At 33.9% G+C, this 21,806-nt stretch overlaps 1 protein-coding gene across 1 annotated transcript in view; it reads right to left on the bottom strand.

Annotated features, from left to right (window-relative positions):
- The window catches only part of LOC136851932 (tyrosine-protein kinase Dnt-like), a 58,891-nt gene that overhangs the window by 10,734 nt on the left and 26,351 nt on the right, over positions 1-21,806 (bottom strand). The window contains 1 exon segment of the mRNA XM_067126292.1: positions 16,082-16,209. Within this exon segment, the coding sequence (XP_066982393.1) occupies positions 16,082-16,209 (128 nt within the window).

The following is a 21,806-nucleotide window of genomic DNA, read 5'->3' as shown; positions in this document are numbered from 1 at the left end:
TATATAATCTAACGGAAATTATTGTGATGATTTTCACCCTGCGACTGCAACTCCTCTGAGCCAGTCACACGAGACTTACCACAGAAACGCCACCTTTCTAAAATCACTTAACATTCGAATGGCAAACCTTTTCTCAAGGATCTACAAACAATCAAACATCCCTTAATTCACACCACTTCACACTCTTTAACAGTTATGGAATCGCAGTCGAGTTTATCGAAGCCTTTCGCAAATGGGCCAGCCATTTCGAAGACATCCTCTGAAACGAATTGGCCAATTCATCGGAACTTAGGATACACAACGAGGCTTTGGGCGATATAAAACTGATTTATAACCATTCGCCTGGCTTCTCTTTGGCCCATTCGCCTCTTAGATTAATGGCTACGCTTATTAGCGGGCTTTGAAAGATGCAGGTGGGCTTAGCCGTGCGAGAACGACTCGAGGGGCAGCGTCTATGGGACGTTTATGATATGCGAATTGGCAGGATATGGTTATTAATGAGGGTATGGAAGATGAGAAGGGATAATTCGGTGCAATTAACTTATAACACACACACACACACACATATATATATATATATATATATATATATATATATATATATATATATATATGTATGTATGTATATATATGTAAATACATAAATATATCTATATATCTATATATATATATATATATATATATATATATATATATATATATATATATATATATATATATGTGTGTGTGTGTGTGTGTGTGTATGTGTGAGCACATTTCTATAGATCAACATCTCATTTATCTGGTTTTGATTTTCATTGGTTATTAAAATTAATAGCTCAGTAAAAAATATTATCAAATATATAACAATCAGCTTATATATATGCATGTGTGCATGTGTGAGCACATTTCTATGGATCAACAGCTCATTTACCTGGTTTTGATTTTTCATTGGTTATTAAAATTAATAGCTCAGTAAAAATGTTGTCAAATATATAACAATCAGCTTTGGTACTCAGCGGTATACAAATCATAAACTCATTAACTAAATAGTTCATATATGTAAAAATATCATAGATACGATAGCATTTATAGCAACAGACTCCAGTCAACAAAATACGAAATGTTAACTACACAAGAGACAAATATAATTTGATGAAATCACTGTTCTCGTCCTCAACTCGTCCCCATCCCCACCCTACGCACACCCATCAAAAAAACGCGAAGTAAAAAAAAATCGGAAGAAAGGAGAGAATGATCAAATGTCACATTAACGAACGATCTCCCACACGCCCCTTGTCACGTCACTTCCGCCCACACTTGCCCATTAGAAAAGGCACAAGGGGGGCAACAGCCCCCCACGGTTGGAGATCCCTTCAACCAAACACCTCCTGGGGAGAAGGAATATAAGTATTCTCCCCACTATTGGCTCTTCTTCCCCTATATAGCCTCGCCCCTAACCCCTGACGGGAGATGGCAGTGTTGCTGAGGCTCTACAGTACATATGAAGCCCGAACTGAGATCTGGGGAAAATGTCAATAGGATCTAGGGAAATGTGAAGGGAAAATTCCCCGCACACGGAGAAACCAAAACAATTTGAGAAATCTTGGGGATCCTTTTTCCTAGAATTTCGGGGGACCTTTCGAGGGGTCGGATTTGGGGGGGAAATTCCACGCCAAAAGCCGTGGCAACGCTGGGGAGAAGAAGAAAGGAAGTTATTTTATGTTTGGTCACGTAAAATGAATATCGTAAGGAAAGAAAGCGTGTGAGAATCCATTCGCCTTTCAGCGCCGTAATGTTCGTGTACTGTACTTGTTACATTTCTCTTTCTTTACTACCTCGGTTCTTTTCCCTTCGTTAGATTTAATTGCGAGTTGTGCTGCTTCCTGTTTTCACGTATCATTTCCTCTGTTTTTATTAGTCGTTTCGGGTCTGAGCCAGCTGGGACCTAGGTTTTTTTTTTTTTAAGCAGCTGTGAAATCTCACGATATGACATTGTTGCACTGGGCGGTAGTAATTTGTTTCGTCCCTAAATAAATTCACACTAATTCCTGGTTTAATAAATTTTGGAAACCCTTTCGATGACGCTATCGTGAATTGAGAATCATACGGCTCATTGCTCTATTCGAAGCTATGGTTTTCATTCATTTATAAATAAATAATTATATATATAATATATTATATATAATATATATATATATATATGTGTGTGTGTGTGTGTGTGTGTGTGTGTGTACGCAAATACATTGCTAAACAAACTGAAATTTCACCATCCATGAAAATCCCAAATAACGTTTCAAATATTCACTGTAATCCTTTTGGATGTTTTGAATATATATTTGCTGTAATTCCACGCAACAATAATATTTCCATTTTAATACAAAACGTCATTTCAACATCAAAAATGGTTTCACGTGAAGCGTTGTCATATCCGTTGTTGACTAAAGTGCCGTAATATTGTGTCCAAGTATCCTCCATGTCATTATATGCCATATAGATCCTATATCATGTTATATTCCATATAGATATAACATGTTATATTACATATAGATATTATAACATGTAATATCTACTATGACGAGTGGCTGTCTGATATCCATAGAAACCTTGGATTATAATTATATCTAACAATTGTAACACTCATGAATAGCGTTACAAATATTCACGTCCATATCAAAAAAAAAAAAAAAAAAAAAAAAAAGTTCGTCTTCATCTATAACTTTTAGTTTGCTGACAAGAAAACTATTGTGCCGGCTTTGTCTGTCCGTCCACACTTTTCTGCCCGCCTAAAGATCTTAAAAACTACTGAGTCTAGAGGGCTGCAAATTGGTATGTTGATCATCCACCCTCCAATCATCAAACATACCAAATTGCTGTCCCTCTAGCCTCAGTAGTTATTATTTTATTTGAGCTTAAAGTTAGCATAATTCTGCATCTTGCAACGATATACGCTAGGCCACCACCGGGTCGTGGTTAAAAGTTTCGTGGGCGGCGGCTCATAAGCATTGCATCGAGACCACCAAAAGATAGATCCATTTTCGGTGGCTTTGAGTATGCGCTGTAGCGGCTGTACAGAAAACTCGAGTGCGCCGAAGAAGCTTCGACGGATTTGATACTCGTTTTCTTTCATTTTGCATAATTTTATAGAACAGATGACCGCTACTTTTGTCTCATCTTCATAATTAAACGTTGAGTCAATAAATACTTATATTCTAGTAATTTGCTTACAATTTTGTCTACAGTATTTATTTATTAATTTGTCAACTGATTTTTTTCTTTTATAATACCTGATCTCCCCTTTCTGTATTTCTTATTAATTTCTGTTACTTCTTTCAAATGAATACATTCTTAGGAAGTTTGAATTTCAAGTCAATGGCCCCTGTGAGCTTGTTCCATATGAATAGGGGTTCATCTTCTGAATAATAATAATAATAATAATAATAATAATAATAATAATAATAATAATAATAATAATAGGATCGTATGAACAATAATGTTCATTTCTTATAAAGATCACCCGGTTTTATTACATTTCTTATAACAAAGATTATACATGAATTTTTCATCATTGATTATACTTGCAAAAGCTGCGTAAAATATTGAATAAGATGATTATTCAGATCCAACATGAATCATTCAGTATTCACACAATCACGGGTAATTCTTTATGAAGCTCAATCTCTCGGTAATACCTTTCCTTTTCGAAATTCCCAGTACACCTGACGGTATTTCAAATATTCACTTGAACTATTAAATGATGTTTTAGTTATTCATTGTAATCCTGTACGACAGATTAAATATAATTCTTTGCACTCGTTGAAGGAAAATATATATTTCTTAAAATGTTTAGCATATGCATTTAATCACAGGGAATTTATTTCATATATATGAACGCAACTATTTCATTTAATATTATAAGCTCACGCGAGTATGTTCCGAAGGAATTAAAATAAGATTAATATTGTTACTAGGGTAAGGTGAACGTTTCAAAGTAAATGGTTGGGATACAAATTGAAAGTCTTATCATCGGATATTATTATTATTATAATTATTATTATTATTATTATCGTTATTAATATTACTATACTCATCCTCGGTCAAATTTAGGTATTACCAAAAACTGACAATAATAAATACCGTTTTAGATAAGAATGCACAAGAAATTAAAGTGTAAATCTTGATAAGAAGTACTACATAACTTTATTCTCTCTCTCTCTCTCTCTCTCTCTCTCTCTCTCTCTCTCTCTCTCTCTTATATATATAGTATATTTATATATATATATATATAATATATATATATATATATATATATATATATATATATATATATATATATATATATATATATATATATATATATATATATATGTGTGTGTGTGTGTGTGTTACGTATATATATGTATATTGTTTCCTTTGTTAGAATCAAAGAAAAAGAGAGAATAAAAAAACCTTAACAAAAAACCTTAATGACTTTACAATTCACTTTTAAATCTCACCATTTTCTCCCCTCACGACCACGTGTGAGGAGCAGAACTCATACCACGCATGCGCGTGCTAGGGAGGAGATGGGAGCAAGATAACAAGTGATGGGCACAGTGGAGGGGGAGACATCACCCCTCCATCCGCCCCTTTCCCCCATACACACATGCCCATGCCCACAAGTGCCACCTCAAACCCTGTGAAGTGGTAGTGCCAAGCTGATAATGTTTGAGCCACACCTTTTCCTTCTACGCTCCACAGCCTTCACTTACTTCCTGGGCTCTGTTTTCTCCTTCTTCATCTTCTTCTTCTTCTTCTTCTTCTTCTTTCTTCTTCTTCTTTCGAGGCGGATCCGTTCTTTTCTGGTCACCAGAAGGGTTTTTTTTTTACTCTTTTCTTTCTCCCCCCTTTTTTGAGGAAGACTATTTTTTCCTTCCCTTTTATTTTCAGAAAAGTAGAGGGCGGGTTACCAGATGGAAGAGGGATGCGTTTTACGGGGAAAACTTTCTTTTAAATTATTTGTGGGGGGGAAAAAAGGGAAGTAATTCATGCCAGTTACACTTTCCTAATTGCTATTCGAGTTCTGACAACAGAAGGCCAGAAGAATATCAGTGTCCTTGTTTATCAGAAAAAACATGAATTATAGTAAATATATGAATTATATATATATATATATATATATATATATATATATATATATATATATATATATATATATATATATATATATATATATATATATATATATATATATATATATATATATATATATTAAAAAATAATACTATCTATCTGATTCTATCAACATCGACCTCTTGTATTGTGGTTGGCCTGACTAATCATTAAATCATTTCAGATATTCGTTACACTTTCGACGCAAGGCACAGTGAAATTCCCAAGTAAGCTTTGGAATCATAATAAATTGACTGACTGATTAAAACTTCAGTATTGCAACCAGTGGATGAAACTGTAAAGAGATACGTTGATTTCGTGTTTCATTCTCGTGTCGGAATGATTTTCTTACGAGTGTGTTTCTCCAATTTAAATTTTCCAGTGAAAAAAATATACATTACGTCAGCTCACAGACTTACAAATTACACAAAGAACACGAACAGTGTAATATACATTTGGAAAACATAAGCGTATTAAGAGCTACAATATCATCAATAACAGAAGTGGTATATCAGCATATAATACTATTGTAGTTATTAACAATACAATTTCTTTCCCATTACGAAATGCCACGGTAAAACTGGGCGCAACAATAAAACTATTCTCTCTCTCTCTCTCTCTCTCTCTCTCTCTCTCTCTCTCTCTCTCTCTCTTCCTCCCATTACTTCCTCTTTCCCCATACTTTTTGTGTCCTCTCCGTGAGTGATTAATGACCGGAGTAATGGAGCGTAACACATACGTCCCTCAAATATTTTGTTTGATTTTTACACTAGGAGTTTAACATGGCTCAAAGTCTTTTTCGTGCGTCATTTTTATTACGCTCACGACGCTCTAATCTCTTCATTAATTTTGCACGTGTGTGCGGATGCGTTCACGTGTGTGTGTGTGTGTGTGTGTGTGTGTGTGTGTGTGTGTGTGTGTGTGTGAGGGTAACACAAGACCTTATACCGCTGTGTGATTTCGATATGTGTATGTATGTATATATACAAATACATACATATATTTTATATATATACATATATCAACTAAAAAATTCCCCTTCGGTAACATATATGAAAATATATTATTTCCGAGGTAGAGCGAATTGGATATTAAAGGACGTTTGTAGCTTACTGATTATATACAATATATATATACACACATATATATACATACAGACACACACATATATAAATATATATATATATATATATATATATATATATAAATATTTAGTTAAAAAGTTAAAGTCCTACTGGGCCTCTATAGGCTTATAGGCAGGCGCTGATCTGTTTCTTGGGCTGTCAGCCAGTGGGGGGACAGGTGTGTATGTATATGTATATATATATATATATATATATATATATATATATATATATATATATATATATATATATATATATATACTGTGTATATATATATATATATATATATATATATATATATATATATATATATATATATATATATATATATATATATATATATATATATATATATATATATATATATAAATGGTGCATGACAATACCGTGATAACAGAACAAAAGTCAAAGCACCAAAAGAAGGCACAGCCTCGCGCTACTGCTATTTTTCAAAACAATAATTTCAATTCGCAACAATTTAGAACTCCTTTATTACGGCGCTGGAGAAAAATTGGGTAAAATCGCCAGATTCATGAGAGGAATAACTTTCTCCCGAAATGAAATCAAAGTTTAGAGAAAGTTACGGCTTCTAAGAGCATACGGAGAATCTCTCTCACCTTTAAAGAGACGATACCCGAACCCGACCCACGATTGCTACGAGAATAAGAAATATTTGAGATTAATAACTTTACAAACAAATATTATCATTAATGAGGTTCGTAGTGGATTGACGTTCGGTAGTGTCTTTTATTTGCCTTCTTTGTTTACCGTCAGACGGTAAATATTTTATCTAAAACCAGACGGTAAAACAATAGCTATTGCTGTTATCGTACAGTTGCTTTTACAATAATAACAACTGATTTTGCTCTTAAAATATTTTCATAGAGACACAAAATAAACAAGTAAAAATTGCGCCGAAGTTTCTTCTGCGCAGTCGAGTTTTCTGTGCATCGTATAATCAAGGCCACCGAAAACACCGGTGGTCTCGGTATATTGCTGTATGAGCCGCGGCCCGTAAAACTTTAACTACGGCCTGGTGGTGGCCTGCCCTATATCGTTGCCAGAAACACGATTATGGCTAACTTTAACCTTATATAAAATAAAAACTGCTGAGGCTAGAGGGCTGCAATTTGATACGTTTGATGACTGAAGGGTGGATGATCAAAATACCAATTTGCAGCCCTCTGGCCTCGGTAGTTTTTAAGATCTGAGGGCGGACAGAAAAAGGGCGGTCAGCAAAAATGTGAGGCCGGACAGACAAAGCCGGCACAGTAGTTTTCTTTGCAGAAAACTAAAAATATTCTCATTAATAAGGCTCATATAGGACTGACCTTCGATACTGCCTATTATTTGCTTTCTTTGTTAACGTCAGACGGTAAATATTTTGCCTAAAGCCGGACGGTAAAACAATTATTGGGAATTTTCCTTTTCAAACCACAATAGCTATTGTTTTTATCGTAGAGTTGCTTTTACAATAACAACTGCTTTCGCTCTTAAAATATTTTCATAGAGACAAAATAAAAAGCTGATCACCGCTGATTGAAGAGACAGTTGCATATAATTTATTTTGTCCAAGACACAATTCAAAGCAGTAAAACTGTTTACATTTTACACCCTAATCATCATAGCTTTCATAAATATTAAATAAATAAAATTTCACTTATAAACAAACATGAGTGAATTAATACATATGAATATATCTACAATGCATAAATATGACAAATTTCAGTGAAAATTATGATGAATATAACCACTTTAATGCAAACTCATGAATATTTTCTGTTGTGAATCAGATATAGTCAGTAAATTAGAGTAATATGACGTCGTCTTACTCTATAAAACCTGCAAAGAATCGACAAAATACACTTTAAAATCTTTTGATCCGCCTCAGATCCCATAATTGACTCTTCTGTCAACTTGGCAGAAGGTCGACAATCAATCATGCTCACTTGGGCCTGGCGACTGACAGGTTAAAAAATAAAGTGTCTTTTTAGTGAGAGAGAGAGAGAGAGAGAGAGAGAGAGAGAGAGAGAGAGAGAGAGAGAGAGAGAGAGAGTTGGAATGTTTATAAAGCACAACGAACGATATTATTATAAGAGACCCAGTACAGTATATTTTTAGAGGAAACGCAGCAGGTAAATGAGATCTTAGTGAAAATATTTTGAAAGACGAAAATAGGAAACAACTAACAGCTTTCTCTCTCTCTCTCTCTCTCTCTCTCTTTAACAGATAATATTGATCTTTCTCTCCATCACTAGTTAGTCTCATACATTAACCATCGATGTTACATTTTAAGCTCTCTCTCTCTCTCTCTCTCTCTCTCTCTCTCTCTCTCTCTCTCTCTGCTTTCCATCGTGAGGCTTCCAGACGCCGAAAAGGCCATGCAACCCCACCACCACTTCCATGGGCTATTTACCTCAACCCCCAAAAAACAATCCCTATTCAGCACCTCAAATCTTTCCCCTCTCAACCTCACTCCAAACCCCCGGGGCTAAGTTGGCTGACACGTTTGAATCATCATTACATACATCGGACCTCGCCCCCACCCTCAAAACCCCCTTGAACCCCACCACGAAACCCATTATGTATAAGACCTTCTAAACACCCCTCTCCAAGAACCCCTTAACCTTTCCCAATCCCTCCTACTCTTCCCGCAAAACACCCCCCTGTCAGCTGGTCAAAAATGACATCGTACTTTCGTTCTCATGTCCTGAGAGCAAAAGGTCGTATATCGCTTCCTTCCGATTTTTTTTTTTTTTCTGAGGGAATACAGGACTGAACGAAAATCTAAAGGGTGGCCCATGAAACAGCGGGGAAGAGAGAGAGAGAGAGAGAGAGAGAGAGAGAGAGAGAGAGAGAGAGAGAGAGAGAGAGTAGACTTCAAATATTTATCAAAGGAGAGCGAATATTTTATGAATGGGGTCACTGCTGTGGGGTAAGGATTACCTCGGGAAGGGCCTCAACTTTTGCATTATACTGTGATGATATATAACATAAGACCCACAACAGTCGACTAACACCCATGAACAAATTCACAGTATAAGTCACCAGTGAGTAATTTTAGAGTTATAAAAACACGCTAAAAGAGAGAAAATAGTCCTTCAAGTATGCATGAAAACAGAGAGAGAGAGAGAGAGAGAGAGAGAGAGAGAGAGAGAGAGAGAGATATACACATTTCAGCCGAATTATTTGCGACAACCCCAGCGTCATTTCCCGCAATCGGAAGATGAGTAGTTAAAGAAGTGTACGTTCTTCCTTCTCCAAGGGACCCCGTGGAGAAATATATCAGAGTGCAAAGGTCAGGTGAAAATAAAAATAATTAGCATTTTCCTTTGTAAATCTCGTACACTTAACTGTAAGTATTATAGTGAACGACTGTTTATCGATATGCAAGAGTGGTTTATGGCATCCCTTCGAAAAATTCATTGAACCTTCCATTCCCAGGCGATTCTTAAACCTTGGACTCTCTCCTCTCTCTCTCTCTCTCTGAATGCAATAATTCCCTTGTATTTGGTAGAAGATGGATTAAGTGCATTCTCTCTCTCTCTCTCTCAATACCATAATTCCCAAGTATTTTGTTGAGACATATGGACTATATGCAAAACATTCTCTCTCTCTCTCTCTCTCTCTCTCTCTCTCTCTCTCTCTCTCTCTCTCAATACCATTATTCCAAAGTATTTTGTTGAGGCACATGGACTATATGCAAAACATCTCTCTCTCTCTCTCTCTCTCTCTCTCTCTCTCTCTCTCTCTCTCTCTCTCTACCATAATTCCCTTGTATTTCGTAGAGGCAGACAACGCTTCTTTTCATGGCGATGGTAAAAGTCAGCGTAAAACCTTGAGAAGTGTCAACACGTTTCTCTAAATTCCAAGAAGGCTAATTGAAGCAACGTAAAACTCTTCTTTAAAAGCTCTCTCTCTCTCTCTCTCTCTCTCTCTCTCTCTCTCTCTTCCACGCCTTCTCAGACTTCTCTCCCGTCTGGGGCAGTCCCTTGTTATCTAAGAGCACACAAACAACAAACAAAAAACGCGGAAGTATTTCCTCGGTGGTTTGTTTTGAATCCTAAGAAAGACGCAGGTAATATGGTATAATGATATGCTTTATTTCAGCTCAAGAGCACATCTGAATGCAGGATGCAGTTCGCAAATACGGCATAAACAGCAAAGAAATGTATGAACATGAAACGAAATATATAAACAATAAAAGAAATATGTAAAGAGCAAAGAAATATATGAAGAGACTTGTAAGAAAGTAATGAAAGTTACGTCAATAATAATGAAGATCAAGTTAATAATGATAATAACTGTGGTTTAGAGAAAGGCCTATTATCGATTATAGCGACGGTTTTGGCTCTTGTAAGTAAATAATAAACTTGACGATAAAGTTGTTCAAATGAAAGCCTTCCTCAGTTATCTTAGCATTTACAAGATAATTTCTACTTTATTTTGGATCTAATTTTAATTTCCGTCACATAAGTTTTAAGATAAACCATTTCTCCTTTGTGCCAAATTTTACTCCTGTTAGCCAATTCTACTTGACAGCAAAAGAAAATAAAATTTCAAAAAGTATCTTCATTAGTTTCGAGTTGGTAATTACCTTAGTTTGAATAATAGTAGCAACATTCATTCAACTGAATAAAAAGATTCCTTTTTCCATAGTTTTGTTAGAATGCAAACGTTAAAAATGAGATTTTACCACAATTCCAGCTTTCATGTTTTACAGTTTTTAATTTGTACGTAATCTCTTCGATACAAAAATTATACTTTTATCTGATATCTCACTAGTGTCAAAACACAATTATTTCAGTTTTCGATGTTAAGATTTGTTCTTTGTTTCTTATATTCTAGTAAAATTAATCTACGAAGTTTTTAAAGATGCGTCTTCTTAGGTGTCTGTAGTTGTGTGATTGGTCGTTTAGCTCCAGAAGAAAAGGATCTCAATTAATTACGAAATTAACCTTTAAAATAAAGGGCCTTTACTGAACTTACGGTTTATTCTAAGTGATATAAATTATCATGACTTAAAAATGGTTATCTCCCCAACGACGGACTTGCTTGTTCAACTTGTGCTTTTAAATAACACTCCTTTTTAGTTTTCTGTAAAAGAAAACTATTGAGATGGCTTTGTCTGTCCATCCGCGCTTTATTCTGTCCGCCCTTAGATCTTTAAGACTACTGAGGCTAGAGGGCTGCAAATTGGTGTGTTGACCATCTACCATTTAGTGATCAAACATACCGAATTGCAGCCCCCAGCCTCGGTAGTTTTTATTTTATTTGAGGTTAAAGTTAGCCATAATCATGCTTCTGGCAGTTACATGGGCCGCGGCTCATACAACATTATACCGAGACCACCGAAAGATAAATCTATTTTCGGTGGCCTTGATTATACGATGTGCAGAAAACTCGATTGCGCCGAAGATACTTCGCCGTATTTTTTACTTGTAGTATTTCTAATATGACTGTAAAGTTAATCACTTATATTTTGTAATCTTTTATAATGGACTTTCATTGTCGTCACTCAGGTACTGGTATTGGAAGTCCCACGCTCACTAATTTGAATCTAAACGTGATAAACTACGTTTTGCATTAGTTATCCTCTTGTTAAGCTAAATATATATGCAATTAAATGGCATCAGCAATCTTATATATTAGGCATAAACATTTCCTAAACATCCAAGCTGCGGTCAGAATTATAAACCTAGGCATTTTTTCCTGTTCATCCCCTTTGATTTTACATTGTTTTCGACATTTATATTATTAACGTCTGTTTACAATTTATTCATTGTATGTCCAATTCGATCTTATTTTAGTCATTCCAGTCTTCTTCACATTATACATTATTCTGGAATCATAAATTTCTAACTACATATCAAACTACCTTTCTGATTTCTTTTCAGTGTAATTGTTTCCTATTCACTCTTCAATGTGTAAACGGCAACAGAAGCTATTCTTTAGTACATATCGATATATATATATACATACATACATACATACATACATACATATATATATATATATATATATATATATATATATATATATATATATATATATGTATATATACACATCTATATATATCTCTATCTATCTATTTACATATATACATATACACACACACACACACACATATACACATACATATATATATATATATATATATATATATATATATATATATATATATATATATATATATATATATATAATATATATATACATACATATATATATATAAACTCTGTGGAAGCGTGGGCGCGTGTGCTAAGGTTGCACTCCACTCTAATTAAATAATATTTACGACCGGCTCCCCTATGATAACTTATAATGTTGCTATGAATTTTGTATGAGGTAAGTGCTTATCAGTTACCTGTTAATTAAATACTTGTAAATAAAAGTGAAGTAAAAGGGATGGTAATCAATAAGGAAGTAATAACATTCCAAAGTCGCAGTAGATACTGCTAAGCCAAGTAATTAAATTTATTATGAGAGTGATTTTTAACCAAAGTTTTCCACTGGATACGCTTCATTTGAATGTTTGTTTGACAAATGGCAAGAAATCTTGTAATTCTAGTAATAAGCTAATTATTTTACATTTGAGCTTTTAAATTCCACCGAAACTCAATAATTCTCCCATCGTTCCTCAATGGGAACAAACAAGTGACAAATGCAACGAAGTTTCTTCGGAGCAATCGAGTTTTCTGTATAGCCGATACAGTGTATAATCAAGGCCGCCGAAAACAGATCTATCTTTCGGTGGTCTCGGTATAATGCTGTATGAGCCGTGGCCCATGAAACTTTAACCACGGGCCGGTGGTGGCCTATCCTATATCGTTGCCAGAAGCACGATTTTAGCTAACTTTAACCTTAAATAAAATAAGAACTAACGAGGCTAAAGGACTGTAATTTGTTATGTTTGATGATTGGAGGGTGGATGGTCAACATACCAATTTGCAGCCCTCTAGATTCAGTAGTATTTAAAATATGAGGGCGGACAGAAAAAATGCGGACAGAAAAAAGTGCGGACGGACAGACAAAGCCGGCACAATAGTTTTTTTTTTTTTTTACAGAAAACTAAAATACGGTCTTATGGATAATTTAAAATTGAAATATAACGGGACTTTACCTTTATATATATACAGTATTTTTCCAGGCATACGCTACGATTTCCCAGAATTTACATCAGAATATTAACAGGAAATATTGACTTTGCAGTGTCATCTAAACATCCACTCAGGAAAAATGTTTAAAATCCACCGAAGAAGCGAAGCATAACTTGAATATTGCTTTGGCAACGTTTTCTGATGAACAAGTCAACACCTCGAGACCACTCAGCTGACCTTGGACTGTCATTATGAGGGAAGAACTCGTATGGAAAAAATGAAGGAATGAATGAAACTGAGAAACCTGAAAATCACTTACTTAATCTGTAGTGAATTGAACTGAATATAGAATTTAGACCAAAGGCCAAGCACTGGGACCTATAAGGTCATTCAGCGCTGAAACAGAAATTGACAGTAAGAAACTCTGAAAGGTGTAACAGGAGGAAAACCTCGCAGTTGCACTATGAATCAATTGTTAGGAGAGAGTGGAAAGTAAGATGGAAGAAAGAGAATATGAAAGGAGGTACAGTTAAAGGGACGAAAGGGGTTGCAGCTAGGGGCCGAAGGCTCGCTGCAAAGAACCTTGAGTAATGCCTACAGCGGTGCACTGACGGCACAACGCCCCCCCCCCCAACAACGGGGACTTAATCTGTAGTAAAATGACACGAGAAAGAACAACAGCAAATTACTTTACGGAAAGTGAATCAAAAAGAATATGAAATCTTATTTTCTTGAACAGATAAACAGTTATTTTTAAAAAATGATACTTAAATCACCTAAAGAATAAATAAGATATGTATTTTTATAAGGCAGAAAGTAGACAATCTTAAAAAAAGAACAATGTAAATGTTCTTGCAATTTTTTGCAGTAAGAGCAATATTCAAAAGTTTAGAAATGTGTATTGCATAAACATGTATTACATAATTGTTTGAAGTAAACAAATACGTAATTGGAAAACAGCTAAACTGAAACTTCCTTTCTTATACACAAGGCTATAATCGGACCACTAACAGACCACCCTATTGATGCTATGGGACCTTTCTAGTTACATGGCCAAAATCCTCGGACCACTAAAAGACCAACCAATTGAGTCTATGGGGGCTTTTGAAAACCTCTTGCCTAACTCCCGCGGGTCTGGAAGGAGCAGAAACAGGAGCGGGGAGCTCTGGAAATTCGCTGGATGCGTCGCAACGAAAATGGGGAGACAAGAATGAAATATTTGTGATGCTCAAGATGGCGTGATATGGTTTCCTTTTGATCTGAACTCATCGTCAATTCCTACAGATGTCAAAAAGGCCTAGAGAGGAGAGAGAGAGAGAGAGAGAGAGAGAGAGAGAGAGAGAGAGAGAGAGAGAGAGAGAGAGAGAGTATAAACAAAATGGGGAGGAAGGAGCGGGCCGTGAGAGACGACTAAATTGTCAGTAGGGAAAGAGACTGTCAGGTTTCCACAATCTTCTTCACTCGAGGTTCTTCGGGAAGTTGATCACTCAGGGGGAGTGCTGGGTTTAATCTGTTGCATTTTTTCGTCAAATACAGCTCTACATCTCACTCCAATTACTCCTAGAACCAGTTATCAATTCTAAAGGGACTTTACTCTAATGTATTTTATATTTGTTAATTGGCGTCCTTGTCCGAAGTCAAACTTCCTATATATTTCATTTCTAAAAATCCAATGCAATTTTTATAATAATATTTTCTTTTCGTCCAACATTTTTCTCTCTTAAAAGGAAAAATACAACACTATTCATTAAAGGTATAGATGTCTACATGAAAAGTACGCGAACAGCAATTAGACGGTGCCTCTGTCTTTTAAATATATTCCAGCTTTTGAAGCTTCACTGTGTATATACAGCATTATACTGACCTTTAGGTAATATTGTTTGAATTCTCGCTGGGATCATAGATAACTCAGATCATATCTGGAGCAACAGGCTGATTTATCAGACTGAAAGGATGATTTCTAGAACAATTATCCTCCCCAAAAGAAGAATGTTTTACTTAATAGCAAAGATGTAGGGCGCAACAATACCGGTATAAAAAGATTGTTAGACAAGTGATGAATTGCATATCTAAATACAACAGGATGTTTAAATAAATTCCAAGGATGCACAATTCAATAAACCACTCCAAAAGACTGTTTGGCTAGGTTATTTGGATGCACATCGAAGTATATTTATCCCAGCAGGATGCAAAGACTATTTGCAAGGCTCATATATATATATATATATATACATACAAATATATATATATATATATATATATATATATGTGTATATATATATATATGTATGTGTATATATGTATATATATATATATATATATAAAAATATATATATATATATATATATATATATATATATATATATATATATATATACAGGCAATGCCACAAAGGAAATAGAAACGACGGGTGGTGCTGGGCCTTTCGACTTATTGTCCTTTACTTAGCAATAAGTCGAAAGGCCTGGCACCACTCCGTCGTTTCACTTTCCTTCGTGGCATTGCCTTTACTTACATATTCATCACGTTCCACATTTTCGTGATCCATTTTATATGTATATATATATATATATATATATATATATATATATATATATATATATATATATATATATATATATATATATATGTATTATGTATGCATAAAAATGTACCATAAATGAATACGACAGAAAACTAACCATTTTTTAAAGGCAGCACAGAAAATAAGAATGCAGTCCTGCTTACCTGTTTCTTGGAGGTGGCTTGCCAGGTGAAATAGAGAGAGTGCACATCGGCCTTAACGGGGACTATCCAGTTCATGGCGTACTCATTGACTACGCCCTCACGAACATAAAACAACTCTGCCGCTAGACCTACACACACAAAAAAAGAGAGAAAGAAAAAAGTATTAGGTGTTTTACTACTATGTCAGGCTACAGAGTGATTCTCTCTCTCTCTCTCTCTCTCTCTCTCTCTCTCTCTCTCTCTCTCTCTCTCTACCTTGCATTTATACATAAACCCTTACGGTATGTTTGGACATATTTAAGCTGGACGCTTCGGTACAGTAATACTTTATCTTGATAAATTGTCCAGTTTTTTTTTTACTAATATGAATAATGATTAATAACAATATGTAGAGAAGTATATATATATATATATATATATATATATATATATATATATATATATATATATATATATATATATATATATATATATATATATATATATATATATATATATAAATATATTGTATATAAATATTCGAGTTTTTCTGAGTTATCGCAGGAAATATCTGGGATGGTTGGTACCAATTATAAAACCCTCGAGAACTGATTAATTTTTTAACGAAAAATTTACTTAGGGGAGAAAAGATTTCCTTAGCAACAAATCATGAACTTTAAGTCGATTTCTTTCATAACGTTCATCATCTCGAAAAGGGAAATAGGTAAAAATTGCTTCCGGCTAGGAGACCGGAAATAAAATAATAATAATAATAATAATAATAATAATAATAATAATAATAATAATAATAATAATAATAATAATAATGACATCACGAAAATTTAATCTATTTCCGTGATGACCCGTCTGCTGTATAAAATGATTTTATATATAGCACTAAAATTGCTGCTATGACTGTATACTGCTTCTGCTAAAACGTGGAGAGAGAAAAGACAAATAAAAGCGAATATTCCATTTCAAACTGTTTCTGCAAATTCCTTTGAGCAAAATATCGAATGTAGAGCCGAAGGGATTTTTTTTTTTAAAGAAAGGGATAAAAACATTCAGGTTATAAAAAAAATACCTCTTTTTAACAGGCAGATTGCTGAATCTTTTTTTTATATCCAAAAATTCTTTTTACGTACAAGTTTTTAAAAAGGAAAACGTATACTATTTCCAAAAGGAAAAAATGCTAGGAAAAATTATACTTTTTCATACACCATATTAGTCAAATGGCAGTGGATAACTGTTGTATTTTCATTAGTGAGATATTTAAGGATAAACAGATTTTTTTTATGAATCTGAGTAAATAACTGCATGGATCAACTGGTTTGTTTTCCAGTGACTGAACTGACAACGGTTGATAATTTATTCTTTTTTTCATAATTTGCACTTTATAGCTACAGATATTTGACCTGTCGACGTACAGAAAACAATAAAGGTACCTAACTTCTTCTTATGCTTTTAGCATGTGAATGTAGATAACTTACGAATGAAAATAATTATAATTTTAACCTATGCAGGCAGCTATAGTTGGTTGATATCCTTGCATGCACTCATCATGGAATAATTGATGACTGATACTGCGCCCTGGGTAAATGATAACAATTGCTGGATAATCCTTTACACCCAGTAACGTAGACAAAATTAAAAGGGGGGGGAGGAGATGGCAGGCGTGATAAGGGGGGGAGGGTTGTCAGGAGGGATAAACGGAGTCTCCACTTTTTACTCTGATCCACCATCTCTCTCTCTCTCTCTCTCTCTCTCTCGTTTTAATTCACTTTCTCTTTATAACGGAAGCTGGCAACTAGTCACGAGGAAAAGGCCTGAGAGGCCATTACCTTGCACATCGTCCTAACAGGGAATAAAGAAAAGTGAAAAATGGCACAATAATAAGATTCAAGTGCGTATAAATATAAAATGCAAACATACACCCTTTTTACATGCATCAACAGGCATGTAACTTTCGAAAAAGTCACTGGAAAATAGAGTGCTTTTAAATGATATTACAGACTCCCTCTGAGTCATAAGCGCATTACGCTTCAATGCAAATTCCAAGAAGACTGTACCATTGCTGTTTACTGAAGGGAATAACAGACCTATGGATATGTACTTTCGTTTATGTAATATTTATGTAATATTTATACAGTATATATATATATATATATATATATACATATATATGTGTGTGTGTGTGTACACACACACACACACACACACACACACACACACACACACATATATATATATATATATATATATATATATATATATATATATATATATATATATATATAATATATATATATTTACAAAGCTGTGTGTCCATATACAGACAAAATAGAACAGAGCAATGTACAGACACATCTCCGACATATACCCCAAAGGTATTATATAAATAAGAACACGGGGTCATCAAATCAGTTTACAACTCTCAAAGGCTTTGAAGAACAGGGCGAGGGTTCTCTCTATACCCCGTGCCCATGTACCACACCCCCTCTGGTGTGTGGATTTGGGGGACATTCTCTCGGAGAATGTTAATACAAACAGGAACTTGTTAAAAGAGGCAACAGCTGCATTCCTGACGTGTTTTTTAGGCATTTACTTTGACTTGTACTTGTTAAATATGTCATTAACAGCTGATTATGAAGAATGTTTTCAAGAATGTTCTTAGGTATTTACTTTGACTTTACTTGTTAAATATATCATTAACAGCTGATTATGAAGAATATCTTTCAAAATTTTCTTAGTTATTTACTTTGACTTGTACTTGTTAAATATATCATTAACAGCTGATTTGAAGAATAGAAAATATTTTTAGGGTTTTAATTTCTCTACTTGTTAAATACCCTGATCATGAAGAATATCTTTCAAAAATATTCTCTGGTGTTTACTTTGACTTGTACATTTGTTAAATATATCATTAACAGCTGATGAAGAACAAGAAACTTGTATTTACTTTGACTTTACTTGCAAATAATATAGCTGATTATGAGGAATATCTTTCAAAATTTTTTTAGTTATTTACTTTGACTTGTACTTGTTAAATATATCATTAACAGCTGATTATGAAGAATATTTTCAAAAATATTTTTAGGTTTTAATTTGACTTTACTTGTTAAATATATCATTAACAGCTGATTATGAAGAATATCTTTCAAAATTTTCTTAGTTATTTACTTTGACTTGTACTTGTTAAATATATCATTAACAGCTGATTATGAAGAATATCTTTCAAAAATATTTTTAGGGTTTTAATTTGACTCGTACTTGTTAAATATATTATTAACAGCTGATCATGAAGAATATCTTTCAAAAATATTCTCAGGTATTTACTTTGACTTGTACTTGTTAAATATATCATTAACAGCTGATTATGAAGAATATCTTTCAAAAATATTCTCAGTTATTTACTTTGACTTGTACTTGTTAAATATATCATTAACAGCTGATTATGAAGAACATCTTTCAAAAATATTCTTAGGTATTTACTTTGACTTGTACTTGTTAAATATATCATTAACAGCTGATTATGAAGAATATTTTTCAAAAATAATTATAGGTATTTACTTTGACTTGTACTGTACTTGTTAAATATATCATTAACAGCTGATTATGAAGAATATCTTTCAAAAATATTCTTAGGTATTTACTTTGACTTGTACTTGTTAAATATATCATTAACAGCTGATCATGAAGAATATCTTTCAAAAATATTCTCAGGTATTTACTTTGACTTGTACTTGTTAAATATATCATTAACAGCTGATTATGAAGAATATCTTTCAAAAATATTCTCAGGTATTTACTTTAACTTGTACTTTTTAAATATATCATTAACAGCTGATTATGAAGAATATTTTTCAAGAATATTCTTAAGTATTTACTTTCACTTGTACTTGTTAAATATATCATTAACAGCTGATTATGAAGAACATCTTTCAAAAATATTCTTAGGTATTTACTTTGACTTGTACTTGTTAAATATATCATTAACAGCTAATTATGAAGAATATCTTTCTAACATTTTCTTAGGTATTTACTTTGACTTGTACTTGTTAAATATAACATTAACATCTGATTATGAAGAATATTTTTCAAGAGTATTTTTAGGCATTTACTTTGACTTATATTTGTTAACTAAATGATCAAAAGCTTATTATGGAGAATATTTTTCAAGAATGTTTTTAGTCATTTACTTTGACTCATACTATCAAAAGCTGACTTATACTATCAACAGCTGATTATAAAGAATATTTTATATCACTGACACTTTTATTCTTACGAGTAACATCTTTTTACAAACTTTTTCTTAAACATCGACCTTTCAAAAATGCAGCATAAATGAATTGGTTCATGTTTTGAATCAAAAGCATTCTTAAACATCAAACCTCTAAGTAACACTAATTATAATGTGTAAAAAAAAACAAGCATCAAAAGAATTATTATATGTTACTTCCCCTACGAATACTAGCAGTATTCAAATGAGCAAAGTTATGAAATCATTGTATACTTTATAGCATACGATGAGCATGGTGTTGGTATCTCCTAGTAGATAAAGCTTCTCATTATCTAAACAGACTGATAAACGACAATCTGTTGTGGTTCCGTCGACATGGGCAAACGATGTTACGTCAGAGGTAAGGCTTTGAGCATTTTAAGGTGTTTGAGATGACTAGCTTCATGCTGCGATGACTGGCATGTATGTAGGGCGTGTCAGTACAGAGAGAGAGAGAGAGAGAGAGAGAGAGAGAGAGAGAGAGAGAGAGAGAGAGAGAGAGAGAGAGAGAGATTTATTAAGCTGACTAGTATGCAGAGAGTAAACTGATTAAGGAGAGAGAGAGATGAGAGGAGAGAGAGAGAGAGAGAGAGAGAGAGAGAGAGAGAGAGAGAGAGAGAGAAAGAGAATCTTGAACTTTATCTTTGCTCAGAGAGATGCTGGGTTGAGAGAGATGTTTGGAGAGAGAGAGAGAGAGAGAGAGAGAGAGAGAGAGAGAGAGAGAGAGCTGACTGTTATTCCAAACTGATTTAAGGTCTTGGCAGCATCTGACGGCATATGCCGTACCTTTTACAATCAGAAAACAAATGGTAAACAACTTGAGGAAGAAAGACCTAAAATGAGAAAAGACAAAAAAATCAATAATAAATAAAAAAAAAAAAACCAGCGTAGTGCGCTAGTGATTACCCAACTGTTTCCAGCTCAAGCGAGTTCGAATCGCACATACGAAAGGATTCAAAGATTCCTCAACTCTCTCCTACTCCACATTCTAGGATTCCAGTTCGGATTATCCAAAAATCATAAGGGAATCAAGATGTTATGATAAGAGTCGAAACGGCAGTATGATGCTCCAAGCGAAAGAGTGGACCTGATTCGTACTGCATCTAATTGCGCAAAGTGGACTAATTGCAGAGACGAGGTATCCTGTTGTTTTTTTTTGCAAGAGGACCTGATTGGGAAGACGATGAAATCGCTCCGGAGTTAAAATCTAATTACGGTGATTAGAAGGAACGTAACGAAAATCCCCTTTTGTCTGATCGAGGAAAATTAGCAAAAAAAAAAAAAAATAAAATAAAATAAAAATAAAAAATTATTAATAAGATAGAGGTAGTATTAATCTCAATACTTGGGTTGTGATATGCATAACTGGATGGAATTCTAATGGACTACAAGAGAAATTATTCTCTAAGCGAAATTTTTTATGAGATTAAAACCAGTATCACCAAAATCAATAAAAAACAAATGATA

Source organism: Macrobrachium rosenbergii, chromosome 24 (genome assembly GCF_040412425.1).
Source record: "Macrobrachium rosenbergii isolate ZJJX-2024 chromosome 24, ASM4041242v1, whole genome shotgun sequence".
Classification (NCBI taxonomy): domain Eukaryota; kingdom Metazoa; phylum Arthropoda; class Malacostraca; order Decapoda; family Palaemonidae; genus Macrobrachium; species Macrobrachium rosenbergii.
Note: the sequence above shows the minus strand (reverse complement) of the source record. Positions and strands in the feature narration are given on the sequence as shown.